The 21,105-nt window shown below is 33.2% G+C and overlaps 3 protein-coding genes across 3 annotated transcripts; 2 read left to right on the forward strand and 1 right to left on the reverse strand.

Moving 5' to 3' along the window:
* Nucleotides 1-1,140: 1,140 nt before the first annotated feature.
* LOC132306758 (UDP-glycosyltransferase 87A2-like) lies at nt 1,141-3,688 on the forward strand. The gene is made up of 2 exons (XM_059804305.1): nt 1,141-1,725; nt 2,667-3,688. The coding sequence occupies exons 1-2, from the start codon at nt 1,236-1,238 to the stop codon at nt 3,563-3,565; spliced, it is 1,389 nt and encodes a 462-aa protein (XP_059660288.1). The 5' UTR covers nt 1,141-1,235; the 3' UTR covers nt 3,566-3,688.
* Nucleotides 3,689-6,032: 2,344 nt separating this feature from the next.
* LOC132309421 (uncharacterized) lies at nt 6,033-6,908 on the forward strand. Its single transcript, XM_059807731.1, has one exon. The coding sequence runs from the start codon at nt 6,033-6,035 to the stop codon at nt 6,906-6,908; it is 876 nt and encodes a 291-aa protein (XP_059663714.1).
* Nucleotides 6,909-7,202: 294 nt separating this feature from the next.
* LOC132306759 (purple acid phosphatase 15-like) lies at nt 7,203-15,195 on the reverse strand. Its single transcript, XM_059804306.1, has 7 exons — nt 14,856-15,195; nt 13,916-14,107; nt 10,710-11,043; nt 10,340-10,557; nt 9,419-9,609; nt 8,700-8,984; nt 7,203-7,764 (listed from the first exon to the last, which is right to left on the reverse strand). Exons 1-7 carry the CDS (start codon nt 15,118-15,120, stop codon nt 7,618-7,620), a joined length of 1,632 nt encoding a protein of 543 aa, XP_059660289.1. The 5' UTR covers nt 15,121-15,195; the 3' UTR covers nt 7,203-7,617.
* Between the last annotated feature and the right edge of the window lie 5,910 nt (nt 15,196-21,105).

Below are 21,105 nucleotides of genomic sequence, written 5' to 3' on the forward strand. Positions count from 1 at the left end.
ACATTAGGTTTTTTTTTCACTTTGCCACACACACACACACACACACATGCGCGTGTTGACTCGGGTTTTCAAGGAGATTCTTAAACCAAACAAAGACGATGACGATAAGAGCAAGCACGCAAGCAAAAAAAAAAAAAAAAAAAAACCTAGATTACTTTATGGGATTATGATTACCTTTAGCTTTATTTCTTGAATTTTAGATCATATGCCTTATTTTGTTTTTTGTGGTTGATTTCGAACATGAATTTCTTCTTATCGTGTGTAAATATTAGGGGTGACCACGGATCGGATCTGATTAAGTATTAATTTTAATCCGATCTGCTTTCAATGAATTAAAAAAATCATAATCCGTCACCAATCTGTGGGAGAACGGATCAGATCCGTAAAATGACAAATCGGGTCGGATCCGTAAAGTGAAGTATTGTAATTTTTTCTAAATTGTCCAATATTATTTAATTTTTTAACCATAACCCAGTCAATAAAATTTAAATTTATCAACATTAATTCATATATTTAATGATAATTAACTAATAAATTCTTAGATTCCATTAAACAATCATTAACTAATTAAATTAACTAATATATTTTTTGAATATATATATATATATATATATAAAAATCTCGCGGATCAACCTACAGATCGAATTTTAATAATCCAAACCGTTATCCGATTCGTGAATTACGGATGTGTGAATGTAACAATTCGATCCAATCTGTACGAATTAGATCGAATCAAATCGAATTCGTGAATTCACATATTATTTACCCACCCTTAATAAATATGGTGGCTGATTTTTTTGGTCTCTTGTTGGCTACTTCAAACAAGAACAACTCCTTTAAATTATGCTCAACTATATATTAGCTTTTGACTAAAATTCTGATTTTCATATCTGAATTACAGTGGAAGTTTTTTTTTTTTTTACTATGACCCGTCTTTAATGTTTAGTTAGACAAAATTTTGGAAGAGTATAATATATATAGTAAAAAGAATTATGAAAAAATATATATATAGTAAAAAGCCATGTTTGGTGAGTAAAGTATTATTAATTGTGGCACATGCACGAGTCACTCACACACGCACATGCAGAAGATGCTATAAATGCACACACACAATTGTAGATCATTGCTCCTGTCTCTCTCTCTTCTGACTTTTCTCTCACTAGATCTCCTCCTACTCCTCCGTCTCAGTAGACGATCAGATTCATATATATATATATAAATATATATGTATATATATGAATGCTAACATGGAACCAATCGGTAGATGCCATGTGGTGGCCTTGCCCTATCCGGCAAGAGGACACATCAACCCTATGATGAACCTCTGCAAATTGCAAGCTTCCCGGAGCCACGATCTTCTGATCACCTTCGTCGTCACGGAGGAGTGGCTCGGCTTCATTGGCTCCGAGTCCAAGCCGGCTAACCTTCGCTTCGGCACAATCCCAAACGTCTTGCCTTCCGAGCTGGTCCGAGCCTCCGACATGCTCGGCTTCGTCGAAGCCACTCTAACCAAGATGGAGGAGCCGTTTGAGAAGCTGCTGGACCGGCTGGAGCCACCGCCAACGGTCATCATGGCTGATGTTTGTGTTTCGTGGGCGATTATTGTCGGGAATCGGAGGAATATTCCGGTGGCTGCGCTTTGGCCTATGCCGGTGGCCGTGTTTTCCTTCATTTACCATTTTGACCTCTTGGTGGAGAACCAGCATTATCCTTTTGATTTGTCAGGTACGTGAATCTGAATAATATTATAAATTAGTGTTAGGAACATGAAAATGTTTACAAAGTTGTAATAATTTCCATAGCATGATATATAGTAAAAATTTACAAAATGGCTTTGTATCATTGTATGTATATTCACAGCTTCTTTTGTTTTCCCCACTGAAAAAAAAATTAAAAAAAAAAAAAAAAAACAAACTTGTTTTACATGTGAAATGTTTTTTTTATATATAATATATTCTACATCCAAACAAACATATTACATAATTATTTTTGGAGGGTGTTTCAAGAAATTTTTTTTTTTGTCCTTTTTTTTTTTGGCCGGTGGTGGCCGTGTTTTATGCCTCTTTTCCGTATTAAGAAAGAAAATTGAATGGAAGACAGAGAAGAAAAGATGAATGAGACATCCTTAAATAAGAAAAGATGTATTCCCTGTTTTTATTGGGTTAGATGGAAGAGAAGAGAAAAATTGACTATTTAATTTGATTGGTAGGATAAAAGGAAAGCGAGATTTTGAAGTTATTTTTAGTATTAAACCCATCACTTATTTTATTTGTGGGATTTATTAAATATTTATGAAAGATGATACGGTAATTTAAATCTTCTTGTCTTCTCTCCTCTCTTCGGCCCAAATGTGGACAAATGAAAATTTATCCTTTCTTTTCTTATAGCGTCTCTACCAAACGAAAAAAATTTATTTATTTCTTCCTATATTCCTTCTACCCCTCTTTTGTCCTTCCTAACAAACAAAGCATTAGTATTTTTTTTTTTTTTTAACAAATCTGTTTGGTAAAATGAGGGCAGGATGAATATAATCTAAAGCAAAAATATAGAAGTGATATTTTAATATGGCCTTTTAAAGTAAATATATGTCACGCTGTAAAACATTTTATTCAAAATAAGCAAAAATATTGATAAAAATTTGTTGTGTGCATGTCTAAACGTGACAGAAAGAGGAGATGAGTTGGTGGATTACATCCCTGGAATATCATCAACCCGTCTAGCAGACCTTCCTACAATCTTCTACAAGAGCCAACGACACTTCATGTCCCAAGGTATAAAAATGATTTCTGATGTCTCAAAAGCACAATTTTGCTTGTTCTCTTCCATATTGGAGCTCGAAGCTCAAGTCATCAATGCTTTAAGACCAAAATTGCCAATTCCAATGTACTCTTTTGGCCCTCTTATACCTCACTTCACCCTCGAAGATCAAGAAAATGCCCCTGATCATATGACTAGCCACAATGACACCAACTCTCGCAAATGGTTAGATTCTCAACCTCAAGGCTCTGTTCTGTACATTTCAATGGGGAGCTACTTTTCTATTTCAAGTGCTCAAATGGATGAAATTGTAGCTGGGTTGTCCGCTATCGGTGTTAGGTTTTTGTGGGTGGCGCGTGGGGAAGCTTCGAGGCTAAAGGAGGCTTGTGGAGACTCGGGAATGGTAGTGCCCTGGTGTGACCAATTGAAGGTACTGTGCCATTCTTCAGTAGGAGGATTTTGGAGTCATTGTGGATGGAATTCGACTATGGAAAGTGTTTTCGCGGGCGTGCCAATGCTCACTTTCCCTATGCATATGGATCAAGTCCCAATCAGTAAGACTATAGTGGAAGATTGGAGGATTGGGTGGAGGGTCCTCAAGAGGGAGGTGGGAATGGAAAATTTGGTGGGGAGAGAGGAAATTGCTGACCTTGTGAGGAGGTTCATGGATTTGGAAAGTCCAGAGAGAAGGGAAATGATTAGAAGGGTAAGAGAACTTCAAGGAATTTCTCGACAAGCAATTGCAAAAGGAGGATCTTCTGAAGTCAATCTTGGTGTTTTCATTAGGGATATTTTGCAACTAAGTTGATTTACCTAATGTGTTAAGGTTGATCAAACATTATGAGCACTATTGTATTAACGCATGACATTTGGAGTTTCAACTACATTTTTTGTAATGTTATGTTTGAGAGTACGGAATTGGTTTCTTGGATGTGAGATTGAAGAAAGTTTAGTTCAAAATCTGTATTAAATTTTCTCCAATTTTAAATTCAAGATGTCAATTCAATGCGGTCAAACATAACATAAATTTAATTCTAAGGCACTAATTTGGTCCCAAAACATGATTTTAATGCTTTTGTTTTTTTTTTTGGGTACATGTATGATGTCTACCTATATTAAGTTTGAATGTATAAACTGTTCTATTTTGAAACATAGCTATAAAACATAAAGGTCCCAACTTCAGAAACGAAGTCGTCCTTAAAACATGCTTAATTAGGCATGTCAATCCATGTAGGCATTTCAATCCATGTAGATTAATGGACTATAGCAAAAGAAGGAGCACCTAAAAGTGCTGGCAAGTCATATTCGACTTTAATTTTATATGTATGTGTATATATATAGTTAGCTAGTATTTTATATTATTTTATTTTTGTGACAAATTAAGGGGATACTTGTTCGAGAGTTGGGGGCCTTAGCAACTAGGCCACTGAATAGGCCCTATATAGTTAATTTGGAAAAGCAATATCCTGTCATTTTGTGCAACCTAATTGCATGCTAGTTCTAAGGTTAAAGGTGTTAAATAGGTAATGACTAGAAAATAGTAAATACTTATCTTAATAACTAATTCACAAATTTTACATTAAGCTAAGTTTAACAAGTGGTTAGTTGTGAATTCATTTCCATTAATGTGAATTAGTTTTAGACTAGAAAGGTTACATTTTTTTTTTTTTTTTTAAATTATTATCATGTTCTCAATCATATTTTTTATTATTTAATTTTCTTGACAAATAACACACGCAATCATTTGTTTCTATAAAGATTTAAACATGTGAACTTCCACTTTATAAAGTTCAAAATCTACCATTTAATTACAACCTTTCCTGATGTACGTTCTCAATATGTTTAAGGACGTTAAAGAAGTTAGTACTAATTTTATCAGCTTTGCTTTTGACAATATTTTATACAAATAAATATTTTCATTGGCAAATATGTATATAACACTATTCAATTTCAAATTGTACCCTTGCCTAATTATAGCAAAAGATAAATGCTATAAATTTTCATGATGGATGTGATAGTTTAAGCTATGGGAAAAGGCTTATGAAAATGCCCACATAGAGTTTTAACCCAAATGGTATTTATCTCATTCTTTTCAAATGAAAAAATTGGAGATTGAGTCTCTAATGGGACAATAGTGAGAGTATTTGTGTAATTTATGAACCCTAAAAAGAAAATTTGATTAAAATGATCATGAATATGACAACACTTGACAGCAACTTATTATTTTACTAGAAGGATGTCAATTTATTAAGGATGACAAAATGTATTTGGGTTCAACATGGATTAATCAATACAAAATGAATTTATAATCCATTCCAATTTAAATAAAAAAAATAAAATATCCAAATTCCAAACTTAATCCTTACAATATTTTTTAGGTTTTCTAGCACTGGTGTGACTTCATGGTTCTCAAATTTACCATGCAGTAATGCAACTATAAATTAAAACTCAGTACATTTAGAATTAGAGAAAAACTATGATATGAACACAGTGAAAGTTTCAATCAATCATTTTTCTTGTAGTCACATAGTTTGTTACGAAATCCGACTCTTGATTACTCACAAAGGCATTACTCACCTGAGCTTTCGATTATCTCAACATGAATGAAATAAAAAATTTAATAATTTGATAATAATTTAAAGCCAATAATAATACGATCCGATTAAAATTATACATATATATTTATTATATTAAAATATATTATACATGATTGTTATATATTTTTGTTATCTACTATTTTATATATATATATATATATTAATTATCTAACATTGACCAGTGAGGGGTGGGCAATTCCCTTGTTTCAGATTCTTAAAATTCCTTACACTTGGATAATCAGGGTACAACTATTCCGTAAGACTCGTTCCACTGTAAATTCCCCACAAAGCCACCCTCCGTCTCCACCAACTCTCTCTTTCTTTCTCTCTCTTTCTTTCTCACTCTGAGAAAGAAATGGAATTAGAAGAGAAGAGAGAGAAAGAGGAAATTGCCAATGTCCGTTTTCAGACCGTCTCTGTTTTCTCTCTCTTGCTTTCTCGTCATTGTTTCTCATAATTTTTGCAATGTACACCTTTATTTCCCCTCATTTCCATAAAAATCAAAACCTTTGAAAGCATCAAAATTCAATTCTGAATTTTCTGAGAAACCATAGATTCCCCCACCTAAAAAAAAAAACTTCCACATTTTTCTTCTCATACTGTGTGCCCATTTGTATTCGATTTTGTCGGAGTTAACTAAAAAGTCGAACTTTTCTGGGGAACTGCAAGTCATGTTGAATGGAAAGGAGCGGTAGTCACAGATTGCGTTCGCTATTGGACGTAAAAGTCGACTCACCCAACCCTAATTCGTTAGCCGGACTAACCCTAACCGCTGTCCTTGAGAACCACAGACCGCCAGTACAAACTCCGGCTAACCGTACGCTCTTCCACCTCACCCGAGACGACGGCAGTTTCAGACACAACAAGAAAAGTTGGAAGCTTTTCCGAGACAAGATCCGTCTCGGCCGCGCCGGCGCCGCCTGGGTATCTAGCATTCGAACTCCCACCTCCGACGTTCCAATTGTCAACAAAAAAAACAATAAAACAATGATTTCCCGGCGAAATTCAGTCCGGCAGGCAACTCCGGAGGATCGGACACCGGAACCGGGTCAGTCTGAATCAAATTCGGGTCCAGCATTGCACCGGAACCTGAGCCGGACTCCCTCCATGGCAGCCTCCCCTTCAATGATTCATCAAGGCGGTGTTGCTGAGCAGGTCCGACGAATAGAGGCAGAAATGGCGCGAGCGGGCCGTGAGGTAGGGGCAGTGGCGGCGGAGGCAGAGGCAGAGGCAGAGACAGAGACGAAGGCGGTGGCTGAGGAGGATGGAGAAGAAGAGCCAGTGAGGATGTCACTGATGGCGTTGTTGGCGGATGCAGATGGAGAAATGGGGTCGGATGGGTCCAAATATATGATGGATGGTGATGATGAGGAAGAAGAGGACGAGGACGAAGCGTACAGCAATTGCTGTGTGTGCAGAGTGAGGCACAAAGGGGCATCTTCTCTGGCTTGTGGCCACACATATTGCAGGCTGTGCTCAAGGGAGCTTTTTGTTGAGGGCAGTAATTGCCCTCTCTGTAATCGGTTCGTCATGGAGATTCTTGATTTCTTCTGATCGATGTTATGTATATCTTCATCATGTTCAACAACAATTCAGCTCTAAATTGGGAAGGTGAATAAAAAGTTTGATTTCAACTGTGAACAATCATAAATCAAATGGTAAAATGATACTTGACAAAGAGATTTGAAAATCTAAATGGGTTCAAAGTGAGAGATTGAAGGTTGAAGTCCGAGACAAAGTGAGTGTGTGAACTCCAACCAACCAAAACCTCAAGGTTCTGGAATCAAACAGTTTGTTAGTTTCCGAAGTAAGTATTCTGGTAAAATTGAAGCAATCCAAGAAAGCCAATTGATAAATAGAACTTTAGCATTCTCTTTTAGTTTTATCACACATCCAAAAATACAAATACACAACAGAATGCTAGAGCACCCTATGGCATTGTGTGAGCATGTGTAATTTCTTCTTCAACTGTGTGTTATGCTAGAGCACCCTATGGCACTTTCACATTAAGGTTCACAATACAATAATGTAATGACTGCTGCAAAAATATATGGTTTACATTCCACTGTGGATTGACGCTACACAAGGGAAGGGCGCCATAGTAACTTCGCAGAATTTATCATTAAATCTGTGGCATTACAAGGGGCTAAGGCAAGCCCCATAAATCGCGGCAAGATGCTGCCAAATCCTATTCTACTTTGCTATATTTTGACTCTTGGATAGTTTATGGCTATTCCGTTGAAACCGTGTTTATGGTTAGAGTTCACCTGGATGCAAACCAGCTTTTAGTTACCTTTGGATGGACAGTGCATATATCTGGTTGCCTGACAATGTAAATCTGATCCCCAGCAATACTGTGCGAGTCCTGATTCCGATACCATGTCCACAAGGCCCAAGTCTCATTCTTCACCTGTATTCCATAAATCATAATCATAATCAGATTGATCATAAATTGGCTTCACTCGATCTTAGAATATGAGTCATAAAAATCTTGTCATGTCCCAACTGCAGGACTAAAGAACCTAAGGACCAAAAAATTCGTCTAGACAATTCTTGTCAAGCTCAAACCTTATCCAATCTCATTACATTTTTCACATAGTTTCTCAACTCACCATCAGCTTATACGTGTAACTGAAAGTTCACATTTTGAATAAAAACTTTTATGTACAACTGCCCTTTGTCTAGCTATGAGGGAGTCACATGATGCACATTTATCTTATACGTTAATCTTACATTATGTCTTTTCTCAATTTGAGCAGATGTAAAAGATAAGGCAACTGATCGTTTACTTACTTTAAATCTCCCCACCATTGACCATCCTAATTCATTCATCCAAATTTATCGTACACTTGTCTATTATCCATACTAATTTGTGTAATCATTTAAACAAAAAGGCAAGCCCTTGGCACAATGGTAAGGTTGCTCCACTGGGACCTGGTGGAGGTCACTGGTTCAAAGCAAGGAAACAGTCTCTCTGCACGTAGAGGTATGGCTGCGTAAATAGTGGAAGCCTCGTGCACTAGGTTTGCCCTTTATTAAAACAATAATAACAAATAAAAAATTAAAATAAAATAAAATTGCATCTAAAAAGGCTGGTTCAAGGACAAGTTACAGAAAAGTCAACCCATAAATTCTTAATATTGTCCACTACAACCCAATGTGTAGCTTTGATCAAGAAGGGAGTCAGACTACTAGTGACAAACTAGAGCAAGACTCAACTGCTTTCATGAGTTTAAATTCGAACTTGTTATTTGTTGTTCAATTTTCCTGCAATTTAAGATACTAGTTCAATTGTTGGAGAAGTTTGTGGTTTAAACTGAATTAGAGAGAGAAAGAGAGAGGTACCTCTAAAATTCCATGGCCAAAGCTGCTTTCTCTGATGGCACTGTAATCAGGTTGCCGGTCCCAGCAGAACTTACCCGCTGCTGGGCCAGTTGTAAAGTTCGACACACAAAAGCCTCCCATGTATGGATCTGGAGTTGTCGATGGTTGTGGACAGTTACCAGGTTCATCAGCATGTTCAACGGCCATCTTCTCTCGGTTACCCCCATCTCCTACTGTGATATAAACAGGACCACATGAATCTAACGTGTAGTTGTAAACTCGATTTGACCTCTCATAGGCATGAACCTGATCATAATTGTTGCACAAACAGAAACAGAACTTTAAATGAGTCAGAAATGTACTGCTGGCATATGTAATAACCACTACTACTTTTTCCTTTCTTTATTTTATTCATTATAAATATTACATACTGTGTATAACAAAGATGTAAGGAGATATACAAAATGGTGGCATTTAAGAATGTAGACAAAGTCTAAAGGGTTGCTTAAAATCATTACGATTTTCGTAACGCATTGAAATATGTTTTACTTGGTTTTCATTGTATTCAAATGAACTTTATATCAGCTGCTTGTAAAAGATGGTAACTGACATGTGAACTGCACACACTAAATTAATTGATCCAATTCCACTTTTCACATGCAGCTCTGTCACAAGTACGTCGACCATAAAAAGAATTTAAGACGGATAGTCATCATCATCAGGTGGATATCAACACTTACATGTCCATTGAAGACTATGTCAACACCATAAGAGTAGAGCAACTCTTCCATTGCCACCTTCATACACTCTGCTTCTCTGTAATGGGCAGCATAAGAAGTGTACCAAGGAGGGTGCCAAGCAGCTATCAGCCATGGAGTTATGGATCTGTCAACATTAGCCAAGTCTCTCTCCAGCCACTTGTATTGATCAGCTGTTAAAAAAAGAAATCGATAGATAAAGAACTGCTCAATTTTGTGGTAGCTCAAATGGACAAAGTGTATACTTCATACAAGCAAGAGGTACTGAATAACAAATAGCAATCAACCCTGCATCTCGCAATTATTTTGGAAAATAAGTATATAATTGATATTGGATAATAGTTAACTATCGACCCTCTAGCCCCCAATTATATTTACATTTTATATTTTAGTCAACTCTGATAAATAACTGATACATAATTCTAAATCGATTGGACTTGTGTCCATAACTGCTGAATCACATCCCAGGGTAAAAATATGAGGAACTATACTTGATGCATCAATAAATTTTTATTCTCCACTGTCACGTGCTAATTTATTCATCAAACAGCACACCATCCAGTAGAAGAGGATTTGTACATCCAATTCTACTAATGGCAATATTGCAAAAATGTCTTCACTTTTTTGGGCATATCTTTCATTTTGAAGCGATTGAATTCTTAAACATGATTCTATGCCTTCAAATGCCAAAAACAATGGAACTGCTCCGTTTTTGTGTGAAAAAAAAAAAAAAAAAAAAAAAAAAAAAAAAAAAAAAAAACTGCTCCAATTCTGGATGGCATTCAAATAGCTACTCTGTAAACAAGCTATAATATGGGGAGCCTGCACTTCAGGAGTCAATAGAACATTGTCCAACACAAGGTGGAGAAGAATAAATAAAAAGAAGGGCAAAATATGTAAGACCTGATTTATTATAGGCAATGTAAGCCCCAAGCATTATAAAATGTATTCCCCCCGCATTGAAGGAGTAATACAATGTGGATGGAGATCCACTTTCTTTAGATGGGAAAGCAAATCGAGAACTGTAAGCAACAAAAGTCTGGTTTTCAACCTGTTCTTCTATCTCATGGTTCCCTTCCACCACCATTAATGGAACTTTTGAAACTAAATTCTGCATAAACCTGTAATAAACATCACATGATAGCAACATAAACAAACATATTCATAGAGGTACACAATAAATGGAGGGAAATTCTTTTTTCTTTTCTTCAAATTTTTTTTTTCTTTCAAAAAGATAGCAGGAAAAATAAATAGGTACATGAAATACTTTCACCTTCCCCAATAATCCCAACGAAGCTGATAGGTCTCATGTATGGGAGTATCCGAAAATGAACAAGAGTAGCAGTCAGAGCTAGTTCCATTTGTGAGGTATAGGTTCGCATAACTGACGTCGCCAATCAATAAGACAAGATCAGGATTATTACTAATCAAGTGACTGATTGTTGTTGTTGTATTGTATGTAAGACCCAGATCTCCCACAACTGCAATTCTTTTTGGGTAGCTCCATGGAGCAGAAACAGGCATTGTCTTGAAAGAGAATGTATCACTCATTGCTGGTATAGAAGGATCACCGCACCGATAATAATATAGTGTGCCAGGTTTCAACCCTACATAGAACACAATATAGTTAGTGCAAAGTTTAGAATGCACCATAATACTTTTTAATTCATCCTGTTTTTGTAGTATCATTTTAGTAAAGAGATGCTACCTAAAACTGATAGGTAGGCAAGGCGAGATAGGTAGTGAACCTAGTCACTTGTCAAGCTAGCTCGTAGAAAAATTTATGGAATTCGGTTATTATTCTTTGAGAAAATAAAAAATTAAATTTTACCCCTGCACTCTTGATGTTTTTAACTTATATTATGGAAAATATAAAAGGATCCCCAAAAAAAAATTTAAAAGCACTAGAATTGAAAATTCAAAAAAAAGAGCACTAGATCTGAAAGGATTCCCAAAAAAAAATGCATATTAAAAAGCACTTATATGGAGGATCTGATAATTTAAAAAGCACTAGATCTGAAAGGATCCCCAAAAAAAATTTAAAAAGCACCTATATGGAGGATCCACAGTGATTCAAAAGAGCACTGGAAAAATCAAAATGGTGCTTTGTATTGATTTTATGGAAGACTTACATCAAGAAAGATTGTAAATTAGGATTTAGACTGGTGGCAAAGAGATACCAAGCATTATTGTTAGCGATGGTGGAATTGGTTCCTTTTGGAATATGGCAATTGCTGGAATTTCAGAAAATTAAAACCTGAAAATTCAGCGTGACAACTAGCTGTAGTGTCTGAGTGTTATTTGAAGACAAAGGGTTAGGGTTGGTTACACTACATAGGGCAGAAGTTTGGTGTTGAAAGAGGGGCTAATCTGGCTGTGTACAGTAAACATATAGTAATTAAAGAAAATAAGAAGAGAAGAAGAAGATGATGAAGAAGAAGAATCAATGAATCACACCCAGAAGTCCCAATGATTCACTCCCTAAGTTCAACTTCAATACAAATAAAACTACCATTTTCACAGAACAATTTCGTTAAATATATAGATTACATACATATATATAGGTTGTACTTCTTCTAATTCTAACAGGATAAACAATCCAAATAAAAATTCTGACATTTTGACTACTACGACCATTCAAGACCTTTAAAAGACTCCATATAAAGATCCAACAACATGAACTAAACTTCACTCATGGAATGCTGTTATACTTAAATGTCCAGCAAATCTACGCCTAAACTCCTATTAACACATAAAAGTACACCAGCAATATAACTATTTAGAATAAATAAAAATTTATTACCCAGGTATCTTTGCCTTAAAACTAATGAGTAAGGGGGAAAAAAATAAGAATGAACTTCAACTCAATCTCTAAACTTCTGTCTTGCAAGAAATTATGTATTTGCCCTTTTATTGTAAAATGCTTATATCAACAGTCTTGAATAACCAAAACATCAAGTTTTTCTGATCACAACGATAATCATAAGCCAAATTTTGAACTTGTACATTAGAAAGCATTAAACTTAAATAAGGAAACTCCAAATACTACCCAGGTATCTTTTCACATCTTAATATTTGTATCAAATTTTCAATATTTATTATATATATAATAGCACCTTTGTAACGACCCACTCCACCACATGGTATGATATTGTCCGCTTTGGACCTGAACCCGCACGGTTTTGCTCTTGGGCTTTACCCCAAAAGGCCTCATACCAATTGGAGGAGACACACTTACATATAAGCACTTCACCTTTCCTCTACCCAGGCGATGTAGGACTGTGCACCCATAACTCGCCAGTGTGGTAGCCTAACAGTGTCTCTCGCACCCGCCCACGGCACACCCGTCCACAAGGTCATCACAATCCACCCCCATTGGAGGCCCGACGTCCTCGTCGGCACACTTCTGGCTGGGTCAGGCTCTGATACCATTTGTAACGACCACTCCACCACATGATATGATATTGTCCGCTTTGGGCCTGAACCCGCACGGTTTTGCTCTTGGATTTCACCCCAAAAGGCCTCATACCAATTGGAGGTGACACACTTACATATAAGCACTTCACCTTTCCTCTACCCAGGCGATGTGGGACTGTGCACCCATAACTCGCTAGTGTGGTAACCTAACAGTGTCTCTCGCACCCGCCCACGGCACACCCGTCCACAAGGTCATCACAACCTTCCCTACAGTTGAAGTAAAACTTGTGTATTTATTGGTATTGCTTCCATTTGCATCCGTCTTTATCCTCTAAAAACAAATGAAATATGAACTACAAATTAGAATTTGTAAAGAAAACGTATTGCTGAACAGAGTAGTTAGTGGATAAATGAGCTATTGATTTTGTAAAACTTTTTAATATGTGCAATGGATGCACAGAAAAGTTTGAAGTCAAGAAAAGAGCTCCCAAAAGATAACACTGATGGTTTTAAGAACTTAGATTGTGAACATATAATTATGACAAACATTTATCGTTTCAAGGGCAACAGTGCTATAGGTGATTGGATGTCTCTTTTAATTTCACTTATTTAAGGCAACAATGACATGGTTTCTCATAACGTCAGAGTTAATCAATAACCATGTTTTATAACCAAAGACTTCAATCCTTCCAGAAAATATCTTTGCAATTTAAAAGCATTAACTGTAACATTGGCAACCAACATTTATTTTATTACTTAGGTGCTAACATTCGGACCAGCATAAGTTTATCATAGCCAAAGTACAATAGGAATTATGAAGTACAGTGCAAAACAGACCAACCAGTAAACTTTCCACCAATTAGACTACCCTTAAAGTGCAAGACTATTATTTGACATTGGGTAAAGAAAATATCTTGCTTTTTTCATTATCTGGTTCTCATTACAGAGTGAGTCTATTTCCAATCTTGCAGTCAAATTATATACTCATTCACATAATGAAATTCTTATACACAAAAACTACAAACCTACAAAATAATATAAGGGAAAGAAAGTAGATCACACCTGTAAGACGAGCATGATGGATGATCCCAGAAGTATAGTTCTGAAGGCCTGCAAAAGGATATGACTGGTTGTAGACAAGAGAGTAGCCCCGGGCTTGATGAGTCAAGGGACGTCTTAACATCCCATAACGAACATTACTAGAGACTGTTTCAGGATCTAACGGATTAACGTTGTAACCAATTTGGGATTCCCCTGCAAATTCATAAACATATCTAAGATTTAAAATAAAAACATTGTAGGCAATACAACAAGAAGTTTCAGGATCTAACAAGTTAACGTTGCAACCAATTTGGGATTCCTGTGCGAGTTCATAAACATTATAGGCAATTTAACATCAACAACCAAGCCTTTTTCCCAACTAATTGGAGTCTGCTACATGAATCCTGTGTTTTTTATTCCACTCTATTTAAAGCCATGTCCTCACTCAAATGGCTAAATTGTATATTGCCTATAAAAACATTATAGGCAATAAACAATTTAAAATTCCTATGGCAGCCACATAAAAACTACAAACAATAAAATTATGACATTTAGCACCAACTTTTACCTCAAACCAGAATGGCTACTTATATGCTACTTATATCCACTACACATACTACACCCTAATTCACAAGCAGCATGGACGATATACCAAAACCTAAAATACACACACTGACACACAATATATATTTAAATTTTGATGAACTTCCCTTGGAATGAAACAGAATTTTAGGATGAACAAACAGAACAATTGGAACAGTTATATCTCAAAGCAATATATCAACATGTATAACATTGTACTAATTCTCCAATTAATATTCACTTTATCAAGTACAGTTCTTTAACAAAAAAAAAGGAAATATATATTTTTTTTAAAATTCAATGAATTGGAAGAGAAGTAAAATTATCGAGTGACACAGTCAAATTGAACGCGAATGAGGAAAAGGCAAATGAAATTAACCGGTAATCCAAGTAATCCAAACCGAATCATAGGTCGCAGAGAGAGAAACAGAAATCTGCTCGGGCTCAAATCCTTTGACGCGCCTGCGAACCCTGGGATCGGTGTCCGGCAAATCGACGGCATTACCGCGCAAGGTCCGATCAAAAGGGACGGTAACAGGCTTGAACGGACCGTCCAGAGTCGTCGGAATCTTGCACTGAATGTCAGGAATGTTGAAGACAACCAATAAGGAGATCGCTAAAGCATAGAACAGTCTTGTTCCCATTAATTGAAACTGAAGAAGAGAGAGAAAGTGTGTGCGTGTTAGATATACGCGACACACACTCAATAGTAGGAATGTGGTACTAACACTAAAATGGCACGATTTATATAATATCATAAAAATATATATTCTCTCACGTGAGAGTTGAATTATCCACTTGTTGTGGGAAAAAAAAAGGGACTAAATTGAGTCAGTCAGGAAAAATACTGTGTCTAAGGATCCCTCTTAATAATAAGAACAAATTACACTGACATTCTAAGTTAAGGTTAAATTTTAAGAACATTTTGATTTTAACTTGTATTAAATATTTTTTATTAATTATTTATGCAAAATACAAGTAAGTGAAGGATTCACTCTCTTATTTATTACATAAATGACCAATTAAAAACAATAAATCTAGTAATTCAGTAACTACTTAATATAAAAATTATTTTTTCTCACATTTTGAAGTTCTGATCTATATTTCGCTCATACTTCAAATGTCTTCAGTTGTCAGAGTACCTTTAAAATGCAAAATGATTATGATACCCTTTGACTTGCAAAGAGGTTGTTTCAATTTTTTTTATGACAAAACTTATTAGTTGATGATTTTGAGTTATTTTTCAACCTCTTTAACTTGTAACTCTATTTTTAAAATTAAAATCATAATATCAAATAATAAAGTACTGATCATTTTATAAGGAACAAATGGTAAATTTAAGGTAGATAATAAATGGTGAAATTTTGCATTCTTTTTCTTTGTTTTTCGAAAGTTCAAGTGAAGGTGGGGTGAGTTAAATAACCCAGTTGGTAGAGGTACTTGTAAACTTTAATAATTCGTGTCAAGCATTAATCACAAATAAATATGAATCTTAAGATCTTAGAACTTTATTATTTTCACATTACTATAATGCATAAATAAAGTAGTTAAATATAAATACCTCGATACATGAGATCAATCCAACGTCAAGATCAAGTCCAACGTCAAGATCATTTAACAACGAACTAAGGTGCAACTCCAAATAATAGGCAAAGTGTGAAAACTGATTTCTCTCTCCTGACCTTTTGCACACATAAAATTTTATACGTGTTGTTTCATTAGCATATATAATTGATGGAATATATGCATTTTTATAAAGGCAGAGAGATGATCCGTTTTCCTTTCAGTAACATTAATTCCACTTTCCATCAAAGTAAGGAATAAATAGGAAAACATTTCTAAAATAATTAATTATCAAAAAGGTAATTTATAAGTTGACCAAATAATATAATATTAATCTGATATCTATTTACTTAACTATTAATTAATTAAATATATCACATGTCCAAATCATGTAGGCCACACAATTAATAAATAATCTTACATTCTCCCACTTGGACCATATGATAACTTTTATTTAGTAAAATAGTCATTAGTGTGCACCATAAAATCAGATTGGGTAATTAAATTGGTCATCATAATACTATGGTAAATAAATTACCAATGCGAGTCATGGCAGTTATATATCACTAAATGATACATTCCCTTCCATGTACCACAACACTAGTAACCTATTTAACATAGTCTATAAATGAGAAGTATCAATAATGATCTAATAATAATGTCTTTTCTAAGACTATTCATATTACCACTTATTAAAGTAATACGTACATGTACATTAATTAATAAGAAATATTATAAACACATTTAATGAGCGCAAAATATCAAATATATATAAGCACTGTTAAGCAATCTACAATTAAAAATAATCATCATTGACTACATTCAATATCCATTCTTTCAATATGTTCCATAAATGTCTTAGCTGGTAGTCTATTCGTTAATGGATTGCAATCATAAGTTGTGTACTTATATATTCAATAAATACTCATTGTTTCTAAACATCTTCTTTAATGATAAAATATTTCAACTTTAGAATACATATCATTTTTCGTATAAGAAGATCAACAATTGAAACATAAATTTTCAGCAATCTGAAATGGTACCCATAACTCCAACTTCTGAAATAAATTATGCAACCATAAATTGTATCCTCAAAGCAGGTGTCAAATAAAAAAATTTATAATAGATAAAGTAATAATAAATTACTTTGCACTTTTTCATAATATTGTTCCTCCGGTCAAAAGAAATAAATAACCAATTGTGAATTAATTATTATCCACATATTCATAAAAATGTAAGTATGAGCATATAATCTTAGAGATAACCTTTCGTTTCATATAATAAACTAATACCACTACTAACAAATAAAATATCATCAATATATAGAAACAAAAATATAAACTTACTCCCACTAACCTTTTGGTATATACACCGATTAACAGTGTTTTCCTTAAAACCAAAAGAAATAATGGTATCATTGAACTTAATATATCATTGTTGGAAAACTTGATTAAGTTCATATATTGAAATCTTAAGTTTACAGACCATATATTCTTTACCATTTAATGTGAAGCCTTCAGTTTGATCCACATATACTTCTTATTTCTAAACTCCCATTCAGAAAAGTTGTTTTCTCATTCATTTGATGTAACTCTAAATCATAATAAGCTACTAATGCCATAATAATTCTAAAAAAGTCTTTCTTAGATACAGGAAAGAAGATTTCTTTATAATATCTTCATTCATGATACTAATCCATTTAGTAAAATTATTACTGTTAATGACTTTTGAATATAAAACCGAATACTTATATATCTCAATATCAAAATCAAATTCTTACAAATATACTACATAGTCATCATGAATAACAAATCTTTTTTTTCTTTTTTAGAGATCGTCTTGATATTATTCCTTATGATTCTTCTACAATCTATTCATTGGTGACAATCTCATCATGGAGTTGTTGATCATTCAATTGTTTTTCGTTCTTATACAGTTCAATAATTGAAAGAACAATTATTTCTTTAGAAGTTATAGGTAAAGAGATTTGTATCCTAACTTCTGAAATGATCATATTCTTATTTTTATCACTTCCACTGATTTTACCATTCTCAATGAATTTGATATTACCGGTTTCAATAATTATCGTACTATATTTAGGATAGTAAAACTTGTACTCTTTAAATTACTTAACATCCATAACATTATGGGTAACGAGTAATTACTTAACATACTCATAACCATATCCATAAAGAGTACGATTACGCCTTTCAGCTACACGTTTCTGCTGTGGCATGTATAGCATAGTGTATTAAGCACAAATGTCATACATTTCAAGGGGTTTAGCAAACGGTTAGAGTTTTAACCCCGTTTCATCATACTTTCCATAATATTCACCACCTCTATATGACCTTATGATTTTTACTTTTCTATGTAGTTATTTTTTAACCTCATTTATATATACTTCAAAAGTACCCACTGCTTGAAATTTTTCGTGCAACAAATAGATATATTCGTAATGTAAAAAATCAACTATAAAGGCGATAAAATATTTTTCTCCACCAAAAGATGAAATATCAAAAGGTCTACAAATGTCTGTACGAATAATTTTAAAAAGCTATGTATTTCTTGTTGCTCATTTCTTTGTGTGTTTGGTTTATTTATCCTTAATACGATCCACACACACCCCAAAATCAGTAAAGTTTAGATTCAGAAGAATCACATCCTTTACTAATATTTCTAACTTTTCACTGAATATTGTCCTAGTCTTTTTTGCCACAATATAAATGAATTTTCATTAATTAAGTTACGCTCAATTCTAACACTATGATGTAAGCTCATAAGTGTTTTAATAAATAAACTATCGATTTTGAATTTACAGGAATCATCAACAAGAATACCATAACTCATAATTTAGAATTTCTTGAATAAAAATCATTATCAAATTTAAAGAAAAAAACATCAATATAAAGTTTTAAAATAAAATCAAATTATGGGAAATTGAAAAAATATAAAGAGTTTTAAATAATTTAAATAAAATCCATTGTATAAGACTAAACAAAATGTCTCAATGATTTCAATAAATTTTTTTTCCCAATTCTAATAAATAAGATATTCTCATTTGAATTTGTATTTTAGGCCATAAGTAATCATTGCATCTATTAAATATATAAACATTAGTACTTAAGTCAACCTATCATGTGCTAGAAATAATTTCAATAAGTAATTTAAAATATACAAAAGTCAAAGGCTTACTATTATTTTTCGAATCATTCTTTATGTTTCATGTAATCTTTCTAAAAATGTTCGATACATAAATGACACTTTTACATTATTACATTATCTTTTTTTAATAGATTGACATAAATCTTTTAATTTTGGGTGTTACTCACTTAATGTCTTTTCAGGCTTATTCCCAAATTTCTTTCTAACTTTTTGAGTCATCAGATGAATATAATGATTACCTTACTACTTAAGCCTTGTCTCTTCCTAAATTAACATAATGGTTAATTAATTCACTTTCCACTTATCTTAATAGTGTTAATTCGAAATGACTCATACTGAGTAGATAAAAAATTGAGAATAAATTGAATAAGAAAATTCTTATCCACAATCATCCATAAGGTTCTTAATTATGCAACAGCATTAGTCATCTAAAAAACATGTTCATACATGGAACGAGTACTAACAAAAAATGCATAGTAATGATATCAATCAATAATTTTTCGTTTTAGATATTTATGTATAATACGAAAATATTCTTCTAGTCAAATATTTCTTAGCACTATCACTATTGGAATAATTATTTACATAATCATAATGCTTAATCTGTTCGATCTCTGCTAAACTTTATGGAGAATATTTTCTTTGTCACTGTCTTTATCAGTATAACAGTAGGTTTGTCAATTTAAAATGCTAAATCAAGATTTAGCACATCCAAATTTTGAACTTAACTTACTCATTCCATTATGAAAAGTTAGTCCGATTGAGAATCATAACAAATGTAACATGCGAATTAAGGGATATAATAAAACAAATATAATAAGATAAAATACGCACAACAATAATGCTTTGAGTTAACAACACGTATATATAACTTAAAATATAAATACAATGTATAACTATACTAGTACACCTTTGGGTGACAACTATAAAATAATAATAATGATGCTTACATGTATTTATATGTATACTTTTATTGGTGATGCATTATTTAATTAAACAGATAAGTTATCTTTGGATATCATATATCTACCTAATTAAAAAATACATACAACCCCTTAATTTTCATTTAATCACTTGAAAATCTGTTCCCTTTGAGGAATTATTTTTCATAATTAAATAAACTCAATATTCATGAATATTACAAAAAATCATAAGTATCAATAATTTATAAAATATTGCAATTATCTTTATTACTAAAATTAATATTTATCAACTATTATGGTTAGGCCACTTCGGTAACTACTAACCCTCATATAACATGAATATTAAATTAGTTAGTTACTAATTCATTATTAATTTACCCATTTAACATTATACACACATACTCATACTGATGGATCCAAATTTAGGTAGGTTCGATCCCAGAAACTTAATAGTTCAAAAATTCAATAAAATACCTTTTTACTTTATATACATAATAAAATATATTATTTTTATTTTCGGACATGAAGATTATAATTGAATCAATGTAAAATTGGCTCTCCATCATGTATGTATATTTGGGTACAAAACAATAATTATTTGCATGTCCAATAACATAAAATTTAATTTTTAGACTCACACATTATTCTAAAAAATTATATTTCCATTAAAATAAATAAATACAAATACTTTATTTATTTAATAATATATATATATATATATATATATAACGTTGAGTACCATAACAACACTTTTCAATCCTATAAATTGATGAGGCACAAATATCAACCTTTCAATTTTATATACAGATCATGCATGAAACTTAACTTTTCAATTGTATATATATTCGTCATATTGTGCACAAAAATCAAGAACCTAATATTTGTCTATTAGCATATCATTTCATTGCTTTTGTAAAAGCATTTGAAAAGTTATAAAACCTTATTTGAATGACATAGAATTGTAATACCAAATTGTCC

Source organism: Cornus florida, unplaced genomic scaffold (assembly GCF_030987335.1).
Source record: "Cornus florida cultivar Cherokee Brave unplaced genomic scaffold, ASM3098733v1 CherokeeBrave_3.0.0_Hap2_Chr05, whole genome shotgun sequence".
NCBI lineage: Eukaryota > Viridiplantae > Streptophyta > Magnoliopsida > Cornales > Cornaceae > Cornus > Cornus florida.